General features: G+C 42.0%; 1 protein-coding gene across 1 annotated transcript; it reads left to right on the top strand.

Moving 5' to 3' along the window:
- The first annotated feature begins 4,776 nt into the window (after positions 1 to 4,776).
- LOC306893684 (butyrophilin subfamily 3 member A1-like) lies at positions 4,777 to 13,211 on the top strand. The gene is made up of 9 exons (XM_079455633.1): positions 4,777 to 4,938; positions 5,266 to 5,334; positions 5,570 to 5,920; positions 6,071 to 6,346; positions 8,529 to 8,636; positions 9,014 to 9,487; positions 9,652 to 9,684; positions 9,815 to 9,841; positions 12,531 to 13,211. The coding sequence occupies exons 2-9, from the start codon at positions 5,283 to 5,285 to the stop codon at positions 13,073 to 13,075; spliced, it is 1,866 nt and encodes a 621-aa protein (XP_079311759.1). The 5' UTR covers positions 4,777 to 4,938; positions 5,266 to 5,282; the 3' UTR covers positions 13,076 to 13,211.
- Positions 13,212 to 13,548: the final 337 nt, after the last annotated feature.

The following is a 13,548-nucleotide window of genomic DNA, read 5'->3' as shown; positions in this document are numbered from 1 at the left end:
TGCGTTATTTGAAAGAAATTATTATGACGTAGCGAGCGGCAGAAGCCCCTCCCATGATGCGAATTCAATTAGTGGGCTAAAGTCAGTCACACACCTCCTCGACTTTCTTCCAAATAACACACATTTTATTCATAATGCAATGAATACAGGCCTATAGTTCCTGCACATTTAGTTTTTCTGAATTGTGTGAAATGGCTCCAAGGTGGACTCGCCACTGTCACCCGATGCCTAACTGTGCCACATAGACCTTAAAAATAATCAAGCCTATAGAATACATTTCTTTGCTGTCAGTAGCCTATGGGCTACTCCGTTTCTTCTCTCCGTTTATGAAAAGTGAGACAGTCAGCGAGCAGGAAAGAAAAATGGAGCAAACGAGACTTTGGATAATTTTCGGAAAGAAGTCAGTGGGTAAGAATTCAGTTTTTTTATCCTTAAAGTCTGAAGATCATCATCTGGCTGGGTTTCACCGTAGTCCTATTTGTTTTACTAGCTAGTTATTACTACCGTTAGGCTAATGTTATATTTTAGCATTTGTCTGGCATCTTCTAGTACCGAATCTCCTCCGGATAAAAAAACAGGAGAAGCTGAAACAAGTGATAGAAGATTGCTCACTCACTCAAATATAAAATAATGTGATCATCATCAAACATTAAACCGTGTGTACATCAAAAACCCGCTTAATATTGCTAAAGGGGACCATCTGTCTCGCATTTTGCGGGAAGCTTTCAAATTGGAAGCTTTAGATTTAAAACGTGAAGCTTGTTGTCCCGCGTCACGCAAGTCATAAGCAGTGTGCCGCATTTTATTTTTATTTTTATTTTTTAATTTTGCATTTTATTTAATCGTTATAATTGGTTCTGGGCTAGCTAGAGCGGAAAAACAAACTATCTTCGTAGAGAGGGTGTTTTCTCTGAGGATGACTGCTGCATGAAAAGGATGCTTAAGGAGAGCGCGATGTTGCTTTGATTAGGTCTGATGCGGTCGCGCGTGCTCATCGAGAATCCCGGTTCATTTTTATAATATATGGCGGGAACTCCGTGCCAAAACCTAACGTCCGATCGACCGGCGGGGAGAACAACATGCGCAAAAAAGGTGTCAGCCCGAGTAGGGGGACAAATCCAGGTGGGCTTACCACCGGCGGGGAGGCCACAGATTCACCAATAGCGAAATCATGAGTGAGGAATTCAACACACAGGACGACCCAGAGGGGAGTCACTACATATGGGGCACTAGTCCTAGTACAGGGGTCTGCCTGAGCAGGGATGACTCTACCTATACCGGACCTGGTTCCAACAGACGGCTCCGCTCAGTCTGTTACCAAGTGCCAATGCTTAGTGATGGATGGAATGCCTATACTTCACCGCGAGAGGGGAAAGTAGGGAGGCTTAAAATAGCGCACTAGTCTCACCTGAGGAGGGGAGAAGGCGCTTTCGCAGGCGTACGCCCAAACCAGGAGCCCAACCTAAACGTTGGCGGCGTTAAGGACATGGGCTGCAACTGGTTCCACGTGGAGATTGTAAAACCTTGAAGGTACTGGGCGTAGCCCAACCCGCAGTTCTATAATGTCTGCCAGAGAGGCGCCCTGTGCCAGTGCCCACGAGTGGAGTGGGCTCTCACTGCGAGCGGGCACGGCGATCCTGGGATTGGTACCCAGTGCGCCACCTCTGTTTGGAGACAGCGCTCCCCGGGTGCTGTCTCCCAGAACAGACAAGAGCTGCTCAGAGCATCTGAGGCTCCGTGTGCGGTCCAGACCGAGGGGCAGCGCGCGTACTGGACACAACACATTAAAGGTTGGGTTTTCTTCCTCCGAAGGGGAGCTTTGCCAGCGGGTTAGCACTGATCCGATCGGGCAACTCCGCGGGTTCTCCTCCCGGGGAGAACACCAGGACGAAAAGTGGCGCCACTTATAGGCGTACAGCCGCCTAGTGGCAGGGGCTCTAGCCTGCAAGACGGTCTCCCGGACAGCTACCGGCAAGCTCCTTAGGGTCTCTTCGTCCCATCCAGGGGCCAGGCATGGAGGTTCCAGAGGCCCGGGTGGGGTGCCAAACCGTGCCCTTCCCCTGCGACAACAGGTCCTTCGTAAGGGAATGGGCCAGGGGGGGCTGTCGTCGGATCTACCAGTTCCGAGAGCCAGGTCTGGTTGGGCCAGTATGGCGCCACTACCAGAACCTGATGCCCCTCTTCCCTGACCTTGCACAGGACCTGCAAGGAGGCTCACTGGGGGGAAGGCGTACTTCCGCTTGTTCCGCGGCCAGCTGTGTGTTAGGGCATCCGTGCCGAGGGGACCCTCGGTCAGGGAGTACCAGAGCGGACAATGGGTGGAGTTCGGGCAGACAAACAGGTCCACCTGTGCTTGGCCGAACCGCTCCCATATGAGCTGGACTGCGCAGGGATGGAGCCGCCACTCTCCGCGGGGAGTGCCCTGACGAGAGAGCGCATCGGCTGTCTGGTTCAGGTTGCCCGGGAGAAACGTGGCCCGCAGGGACTTGGTCACCTGCTGACTCCAGAGGAGGAGGCGTCGGGCGAGTTGCGACAACTGCCGTGAGCGTATGCCGCCCTGGTGATTGATGTACGCCACAGCAGTCGTGCTGTCCGACCGGACTAGCACGTGTTTGTCCTGCACGAGGGGCTGGAGCCTCCTCAGTGCCAGATGGACTGCTAGCAACTCTAGGCAGTTGATATGCCACCACAGTTGGGGACCCGTCCATAGACCCGATACTGCGTGCCCGTTGCACACCGCACCCCACCCTTGCAGGGAGGCGTCTGTCGTTACCACGACATGCCTCGAAACCTGGAGAAAGGTCAAGTCTGACCAGGGTCAGAGAGTGCGAAGGCACTGAGGCGTTACCGTAATCCGCCTGGTGCCGGCGTGCCACGCCGTCCAAGGAACCCGACTCTGTAGCCAGTGCTGAAGCGGCCGCATGTGCATCAACCCGAGAGGGATTGCCCCCGTCGAGGACGCCATGTGCCCCAGGAGCCTTTGATAGTTCTTCAGCGGCGTCGAGGGATTCTGCCTGATCAACCTCAGACAGCGCAGCACTGACTGTGCACGCTCGTTGGTGAGACGTGCTGACATACGGACATACCCAGGTAAGAGGTGCTCTGCGACGGGGAGAGCTTGCTCATCTTCTGGTTGATCTCGGTTATAGGGACGGGGTTGACCGCACCCTTCGGCAGAAGGGCGGCGACCTCCTCCCGAAGCACGGGTGCATTCTCTCCCCGCACCGAGGTGTACAGAATGTCCCGAAACTTGGGGGGGTGCCTGGCGAATTGGATCTAGTAACCGAGACGGACTGTCCTCTCTATCCAGTGTGACGGGCTGGTGCGCTGCCAAGCGCCCAAGAACCGCGACAGCGGGACCAGAGGGACAATCTGCTTCACCATGCCGGGGGAGGCTGGTTCGGTGGCTGACAGTGCGGTCACCTGGCACAGGGGGGACCCCCAGGCAGGTTGACGGCTCTGTATGTTTACCTGCTTCCGGCTGCCTGACGCAACGTCCGGGGGAGATTGCAGTCAGCAGCCCGGTCCATCCAAGACACCGTCTGGATGAAAGTGCTGTTGAGGAAAACCCAGGGGAAATTTGTCTCTTTGTGAGTATGTGGGTGCTGGACCCTGAAAAGGGCCCAGACTCGATGGAAACGCGGCAGGCAGCGTCCTTCTCCGATCCGGCGTTGGAAAGGCCGGGATCGGGCCCAGTAAAATCTCCCCGAGGTTCGTCCCGTTAGGGCCGCTTAGAGGACCTCTTGGCGGGCTGCTGACGGGGAACAGATGCCCTCTTCCGCGGGGGTCTACGTCTCTGGTGGGTCCTCCTCTGGGAGGTTCCTGGAACCGGAGGGCCGCCGCGGGAGGGCGGGGCTGCTGGGAAGCAGGCTGCGCCCGAGACCATGCCGACCTGTTGGCGGGCACGTTGCGGCGTGGCAGGATCTGTTCCATTGCCTCAGTCTCAGTTCAATCGCCTCAGGTTTCACCTGGTACACACACAAACACTGAATTTTGGAGCAGTTTTAAAAACATATAGAGAAAGACCAGAAGTGCCTAGAATAACACACAACACATTTCTCTAAATTTTTATTTAAGGAAGTACAGTAGAATACTGGATAACCACATTTTTTGCTTGAATAACAACAACTTGTCTTCTAAACTAGTTGAAAATTATAATTTTAAGTAAATAAAGCGCTTATTTTGAGAAGTATTTTGAGACGGTCACCCGCACAAACGTTCAAGACGTGTGGCAGACGTTCGGACGGACGGTCGGTCGGACGTTAGGTTTTGGCACTTAGCAGCATTGCTAAGCCCCGGATGTCCTTCAATACTTGAAACGCCCCTGGTCAGGCTGTTTGTACTGTATGACGTGTATTGATAGATCTTATGGGTGCTGGGTCGCCTCTGAGGAATATTTCAAATATCTTCTTTGCTTATTAATAAACAGAATGAACTGGTTACATTTTAGAAGAATCATTCTGTGGTGGTTCTCATAACATTTCACAACATCACATTTAGCTTCAGTTTAAGGAATGTAAAACATCAGGTTTTGTATAAACGGCTCATTAAGTTACAGATGCAAACAGTTTTAAAACCTGTCTAAAGTTATAAAGCAGGTAAACAATTGTTTATTAAAGTAAAATTGCATCACTCCACTAAATACTACAGTAATAAACTCTATAGTCAAGTCTAAATATAAAATTCACGCATGCACACACACATGCACACACCTGTTGATCAGGTAGAATAATGTGATGGGTGTGACATTCATTTTGGTGAAAGTAAAAGTAAATCAGTTCACAGGAACTCTGTTCAGGTTCTGAAGAAACACTTTTGTCTTGAGATGTTTTCATGACACACGTCCTACCAGAGATCTTTAGTGTTCACAGACTCCAGACGGGACGTCTTTATTCATTGACACCTGATGTGATGCATCTCACTGTTAATACAGTGTTTGTGAGTATAAACTATAAACGTCTGATTGTCTCATATAGATTCAGTAATTTAATGATTTATTTCTCATTTCAGTTTGAAGCATTGATATTGTGTAGATTTATGTGTGATATAGTGAATTTCATGAGTTTGTGTTTAAATATGATCATTGACAGATTGACAGATGAACAAACTCTTTCTAAACTCTGTTTCTATCACATGATCTTCACCAGTTTAACCAGTTCTCATCTGACACACTGACATTTTATGACTTTAATAAATGATGTGGTAGTTTATGTGAAATGGTCTCATATCATCTGTGTGAACTGACTACTTATGTTTTCTTTTCAGTGACTTGTCGTTCAGAGATGAAGTTCATCTGTGTGACTTTACTGATTATTACTGGAATTACACACTCAGGTAAATGTTTACTGTGTTTACATGAGTAAAATATGAGTAATAGGAGATAATCATTAAGAAAACAATGTTGAATTCATGTTTGCATCAAAAGTTTCAGAATAAATGAAATTTAAATGTTTTTACTCTGAAGTGTCGAGCACTTGAAGTGTCTCTCTGTAGAGAGATCATCATCAGCATAATTCATTATAACTGAGTGTTGTAACAAATGAAATAATTCACATGAATCTCATATCAGATGAGTACGAGGTGATCGGTCCTTCAGCTCCTGTGATGACTGTATCTGGTGAAGATGTGATTCTGCCGTGTTCTATCAAACCCAACATCAGTGCTGTGAACATGAGAGTCCAGTGGATCAGACTTGATCTCAAAGGCTCAATAGTTCATCGGTATGAAGATCATAAAGACATAAACACAAATCAGCTTCAGTCGTACAGAGGAAGAACTCAAGTGTTTAAAGAAGAACTAGAGAAAGGAAACACATCACTCAAACTCTCAAGAGTCCAAATCTCTGATGAAGGACTTTACAAGTGTTTCGTTCAGTCTGAATCCTGGAGTGATGACGTCACTGTTGATCTGAAAGTTGAAGGTGAACAAAACCACTTAAACACTGAATGAGAAGTTTAGTGATGCTCTTAATTATTTTATTTCTAATGTTTTTCTTCCCAATATGCCTGAACAAGTTGAACAAAAGACAGAAACTTAATAATCAAATGTTTGTCTTCATTGTCTTGTGTAGCTGTAGGTCGTCTTCCAGTGATCACTGTAGATGGGTTTGATGCTTCTGGTGGTCTTCATCTACAGTGTGAATCTAAAGGCTGGTATCCTGAACCTGATCTTGTGTGGCTGAACAGTGAAGGAGTCACTTTAACATCTGAATCTACAGACACACACAGAGATGACACAGATGGATTCAGTGTGAAACACATGATCACTGTATATAACACTGACACTAAATATCACTGCAGAGTCAGAATGAATCATCACATGATGGAGGCTGAGATCATCACATCCAGTGAGTACAGATTCATGTTCTGTATTTCCTCTGATCTCATGATCATTTCAAGCAGTAGAAAACATGAACATATTCATAACTGAACTCAATATAATCACTGACATCAGTTCAAGAGGTTTCAGGAGTCTCATGTGATGTTATTTTCATCATTTACTTTGACAGTTTAAAAGCAGATTATTTGACTCAGGAGAGCTTTCTTCCAAACACAGAAATGAGTGCTTATATTCCTTATATATAAACATGATCAGCTGTCTTCAGGGGTCAATTGATGATGATGATGATGATGATGATATCTGATTCTTGACATTATGAAAGTTTGACAGTATCAGATCTTTTGTACATGTTTGTTGTTGTTGTAGCAGTATGAGTTTAACTCGTAACTATTCACCTTTCTTTTGGCCAATCGCTGCCATAGCCCCCCCCTCCCCCATAAATACAGGTAGTAGTCCTTCTGACTGCCTATGGCAAGCGAGGCATTTAAACCTTTCGTTTGAGTATCCATAGAATATTTTTTAGATAGTTTCAATTGTATTTCGACGAGTCATAATTATAATTTCATTAGTCAAATTGATAATTATAGATATCTTCATTGCCTGTTATGACTAGTCATAATCACATTGTAGATAAATTAACTCCAATTGCGACGACTCAATTACAGAAGAGATATCTGGAATTGGAATTTTGACTAGTCAAAACTAAATTATGACTAGTACAGCCAGGCGTACTTTGTCAAAACGGCTTGCCATACTGCGGCGCTTCTACAGATCTTCGGTTGGCGGGCCAGTCCATCACTCCGTGGCTCAACGCATTTAAAAGAGGATGTTACCAAAAGGTGCCTGTACTGTTTGTACACGTTTAAAAGCCTCCTCCTGGGTGATACAAAACGCTGCTTAATCGGAACCGGGCTGGTTCAACTGGAGATTGACTTCAGACGCAGAGTATTCACTCATTAGCTGCTGTTTTGCTTGGATTGCTGTTTGCCAAACGTGTATATTGAACATTGTATCCGCAACTCTATTTGATCGCGGCACGTCTGTGCTGCACAGCTGTTGCCTACTGTGCAGATTAGGAACATTTATGTAAGGAGCGCTACAGATCGCTGTACGGCCGTTCATGGCCACTGGGCAATCATTTTATGTGGGCCAGAATTTTGAACTTCTCGAATGTAGCTGAAGGGGTTGGCTCTTTACAGTTATAATTTGGGTAAGTTATTTCTTTTCCTTTTGATTATTTAGTTAATTTGAATGCTGGTTTGTGACTTTAGTTTATCTCATTAGATAAACTAATCCAGTTAATACATATTTATATGTATATATCTTGTCTGATTCTGTCTTATTACTGAACTGGCCAAGGTCTTATTGTACTTTAATCATACTTATTATTTTAGTTTTTCTTGGTTTATTGATAAGTGTCTTAGAATCGATCTTATTTTTCTAGTGTACTGCCTTCCTTGAATCATTGCTGGGCTGACTGTTTGGTTATTTTGTGATTAGATTAATTTCAATTTGTTCTTTTTGTTTAAATATTATATTGATATTTTCATTGGTTGAGTTAATCCCCCTTTGATAGTGTGTGTGTTTGTGTTCGTTTCAGTTGTTGACAGCCAAAGGTGGTGGTGTCCGGGTGGTGGTGTCCCCTTCCTGCGTGCTGTGTTGTCTATCCCATCTTCTTTGCTTTGTTCACTCTGTGTTTGTGTGTGTGTTCACGTTGGTGATTTTTTTTTCCCTTCCTTCGTGACTCCCTTCTCCTCCACTGGTAAGCCTCAGCAGCAAGTATAATTTGACCTAATTTGAAGTATGAATGCGTTCTAAATTGTTTTTTTATAATTGAAATAAAGTTTGTTGACCCTCATATAAATTAAACTTCGTCTCTGGCTGAATTGTATACTTACCTGTGTGTCCTTAAGAGAATCAGTAATATTGCAATTAGGAAAGTTAGAAAATCATTCTCTTGGTGAAAGTCCCAGGGTGGCGTAGTCGGTGTGTTGGGGCAGGTTCCACCTAGACTATAACCTCCTCTGTATTGTCTGCTTCCTTCTTCGCCACATTGTGTAACATAGTTTGCACTGCGCTTGAGTTTACATGTAAAATATTGCACTAAAAACATTGTGTATTTGTTTATATTTAGAATGAAACTGAGTTATTTTAGACTGTAAACATTGAGTCTCAGTTTTGTTTAACAGGTAAAATGTTTCACTCTTGGAGATCTTCAGTGATTCTGATATCAGTTGCTGTTGTTCTCAGTGTGATCGGTGTGATACTGATCACTGTGTTTGTCTGTAAAAAGAGAGGTAACATTCATGTGTTTTATCATATTAAACATGTATTAATACTGTATATATAGTGTGTAACCTGTAGTTAGTTAGAAATGTTGTTTATGTCGGCATTGAGCATCTCATGGAGTGTGTGTGAATGATGTTTGTCACAGTTTAAAAAAGCAACTTTATATAGATTTAGATTCATCTTATCTTCAGCTAAACACACATTTGAGATGTTTAACTTCTCAAATGTTATGATCTGTGCTGGAAACTAAACTAAACACACGATATACAGGATTAATGCAGGACAATATACAAACACCATCATCACAAATTATAATAATATAGGGGGTTTGTTATTCCTGTTGTGAAGTCATAATTAAATCATTTAAATGCTGTTTTCTCTTCAGAACTACAGAGAGAGAAACAGAGAATAAAGAAAGAAGACCAGAGAATACTGAATGAGAAAGAGAGAGAGAAACAGAGAATACTGAAGGAAGACCAGAGAATACTGAATGAGAAAGAGAGAGAGAAACAGAGAATACTGAAGGAAGACCAGAGAATACTGAATGAAGACCAGAGAATACTGAATGAGAAAGAGAGAGAGAAACAGAGAATAAAGAAAGAAGACCAGAGAATACTGAATGAGAAAGAGAGAGAGAAACAGAGAATAAAGAATGAAGACCAGAGAATACTGAATGAGAAAGAGAGAGAGAAACAGAGAATAAAGAAAGAAGACCAGAGAATACTGAATGAGAAAGAGAGAGAGAAACAGAGAATAAAGAATGAAGACCAGAGAATACTGAATGAGAAAGAGAGAGAGAAACAGAGAATAAAGAATGAAGACCAGAGAATACTGAATGAAGACCAGAGAATACTGAATGGTAATTTTATCTCTTGGCTTTTTAAGTGATTGATAATTTGTTGTTTAGTCCACTGAGTATTTAATGATTCAAATATGAAATATTAAATCTTATTTCAATGTTTATGTTTCGTTTGTATTTTCTATATTTTAATTTAGTATTTTCTTTGCTTTAATTTTCTTCAGAGCGTGAGCCACTACGGAGGACTGTTGAAAGCGGTAAATTGATTTTAATGTCTTTATTAATTTAATTTATACATTATTAAGTGTCTTATATATTTGTGTTATCGATCTTTAGTATAAGTCTGTTATGGACTCTGTATAACTCAATACTGTCTGTGTGTTTTAGAGACTTCACGGTTTAGAAAACATGCAGGTAAGAGAAAGTTTGATCACATGATTCAAGTGTTTTAGATCTACAGCTGTTACAGGTGATTGTTTGTGGTCACAGGAAACTAAATCATCAGCGTCTGAGGAAAAACTTTTTACAGTTTGCATTGATACACAACAGCTGTAGAGAAAATACACTTGATTAAGAAAATCTAACTATTAACTAAGGAAAACAAATGAAAAGGAAAATGATCTTCCAGAGGACATACATGAGCACTACTAACTGTCTATTTAAGCTCATGACCCGGTTAACTTGAGTCAGTTGTTCAGAAAGCAGACATGCTGTTCCAGATCACATGGAAATGAGCCAAAAAAGATTATTGAAGAATGAGACCATTATAAATTATTCCATTATCATCATTACACTGATAAATGAAGCCTATTGGACAGTTTTATTCAAAGTGATATTAGTAAAGTGTGTGTGTGTTAATACATGTTAGCAGTCTCACAGTAAACAAACCAAAGACAACAGTGACAAGAAACCAAAAGAGACACAAATCTTGTGAGTAATAGACCCCACTACAACTACAAATATTAGTGTCATGATTCTCGAGTGGTGAGACAAGGACAGAGGATCCAGGTGCAGACAGCGGGTAAGGGGTTAACATATATTTAATAAATAATAAAACAAAGACCCACGTGGGGTAACAGAGTAAAACAGGGATACAATAACATGACAGGACTAATACTAAATACACTTAAACAAGACTAAAATTAACTTTAAAGATGAACATCAAAACTACACTAGACTAAACTAACAAGACATGTAAACTCACCACACAAACCACAATGAACCAGCACAAGACAGAAGACACAAGGGCTTTAAATAAGGGACCAAATCAAGAGGGAAACAGGTGAAGGGCATTAATCAATAACGAGAGGATGGGAACAGAGACGAGACCCGGAGAGAGCGTATGGAAGGCAATTACAACAATAATTGCCTCTCTCCACATTAAACATAAGGTTCTGTCATGATCCTGCCACTATACTAAGAGAAACATGACATGATGCAGCAGAATCATGACAATTAGATTCTACAGATCCAAGATTAGAGTTCAGTTCTCTAGTGCTCGGTTTCACAGACAAGACTTAAACCGATAGAGTCTTAACTTCAAATATCTTTCAATGACGTCTTAAAATATGTCAGTGCTGTTGTTTTGTCTTCAGATGCACAGCAGTAATGTTTTTACTAAGCATTTTTATAAAAGCTCATTCTAGTTTAATGCCTAGTCCTGATTTAAGATAAACCCTGTCTGTGAAACCAGAGTGATAGGTCTCGCTAGACCCCTGGAGACCACTGTAGACCACTTGAGACCACTGTAGACCGCTGTAGACCGCTGTAGACCGCTGTAGACCACTGCAGACCACTGCAGACCACTGCAGACCACTGGAGACCACTGCAGACCGCTGCAGACCACTGTAGACCCCTGGAGACCACTGCAGACCGCTGTAGACCACTGCAGACCACCATAGACCACTGCAGACCACCATAGACCACTGCAGACCACTGCAGACCACTGCAGACCGCTGCAGACCACTGTAGACCCCTGGAGACCACTGCAGACCGCTGTAGACCACTGCAGACCACTGCAGACCACCTTAGACCACCTTAGACCACTGCAGACCGCTGTAGACCACTGGAGACCTGTATCATAATCCATTCAACATCAAAGCCCCATTATGATCTTATCCTGACACCAGACTCCTTCTGATCTACTGGAAATAACTATTTCTGCAGAATTTATTAGGAGATAAGTTTATTTTACCAGACAGATTCAAACATCATATAACAGAATATAATTCAGTTTCAATTCATATTAATAATCATCAAAATATAAAAACAGACCAAAGTCACTCATATCTGGCAATAGATAAACACATAAAACAATAGTGTGTGAAGTTCTGGTTTCAGAATGCTTCTTGAGTCTTTTATAAAGTCACATTATATTCACACATGAGACAAAGAGTCATAAAAGACTCAAAGACTGAAACTGTGATGTTGACGCTCTATAAAAACACACCAGAACAACAATGTAGATTTACTCTTAAAGTCTTAAAGGAATATTTCACCCAGAAATGAAATGAAACTCATCATTTACTCATCCTGATGTCATCTTAGATGTACACGTCTTCTTCTTTTCTTCATCTGAACACAACTGGACTCATAATAATCTCAATCTGTGACTCTTTCTAGAGTTGTATTGACACTGAATAGTGTCTCATATCTGTCAGGATTGTGTGTTTGTTGTTTTATGATCCACAATCACACTCAGTATTGATCATCTGTCTCACATGACTGATACTGTATGATGAGAACACAACCAATCATTCACAATCTGAGAACTTAATGATGAAATACACTTTATATGAGACAGAAATATAACATGAACATGTCGACTTAAATGTGTTTCTCTTGTTGTTCTTGTCATGATGAGTTTGTTTATCATCTCTGTTAGTTTGATCTTTTATTATATATCAGTTCATGTACTGTGATTATGTTTTGTTTCTAGAAAAGCACAAACTAATATTCTTATTCTCATCATTATGACATCATTCATGTGTTAAACAGACTAATATTCTCATCATTATGACATCATTCATGTGTTAAACAGACTAATATTCTCATCATTATGACATCATTCATGTGTTAAACAGAATTCTTCATATTTTAACAGTGAATGTGACTCTGGATGCTGATTCAGCTCATCCTTGTCTCATTGTGTCTCCTGATGGGAAACAAGTGAGATATGAAGACAAACAACATGAAACAGTGAAGAATGAAGATACAGGACACAAGAACAAGTTTGATAAATGTCTCTGTGTTGTTGGAAATGAAGGATTCTCTTCAGGGTGTTTTTATTATGAGGTGCAGGTGAAGGGGGTAGATTGGTGGTGTGTGGGTGTGACCAGAGAATCTGCTCAGAGGAAGGGAGGGTTCTTTCTGTATCCTCAGAATGGATACTGGACTGTGGGTTTGAGATACGGGGATTATTGGGCTGGTGAGGATCTTTCTCTTCTTTCTCTGAGTGTGAATCCTGAGAGGATCGGGGTGTTTGTGGATTATGAGAAGAGTCGAGTCTCATTTTATGATGTGAAGTCCATGTGTCATATTCACTCTTTTACTGATCAATCTTTCACTGAGAAACTATATCCTGTTTTCTCTTTCGGTTATGAATCATCTAACAGCTCTGGTTCACTCATCATCTGTGATCTCTCATGAGATCTGATAAATATCTGATCTGAATATAAAGGGAGGAGAGAATAACAGACAGAGAACAGAATAAACATGTTCATGAACAACAGGATCTTGTGATTGTAAATTCTGGTTCAGGATTAAAGACGAGGAATATAAACTCATGACTTCAGTTTGTCTTTATTGATGTTAAATGGAGACAATAGATGAATGTGTGTGTGAGACTCAACATTATATCAGTATATGAGCACAGTTAAGAACACACTGTGATAAACATCTGTGTCAATCTTTCACTTTTACTGTTACTTCATAAATCATCTCTTCAATGTGTTTATTCTTCATTACTCTTTTGTCTCTTTCTTAATTCTTCATTAAATCTACAGCATGTTTTCTCCCAAACATTCACTTCTGTTCAAAAGTTCAGAGTCGCCCATTCTTTACATTTGAGGATAAAAGTAAACTTTATAAACTAGATTAACACAAATATTACCAAAATATAA

The sequence above is a fragment of the Barbatula barbatula genome, assembly GCF_947034865.1.
Source record: "Barbatula barbatula genome assembly, chromosome: 5".
NCBI classification, from domain to species: Eukaryota; Metazoa; Chordata; class Actinopteri; order Cypriniformes; family Nemacheilidae; genus Barbatula; species Barbatula barbatula.
This window is presented reverse-complemented; position numbering and strand designations above follow the sequence as displayed.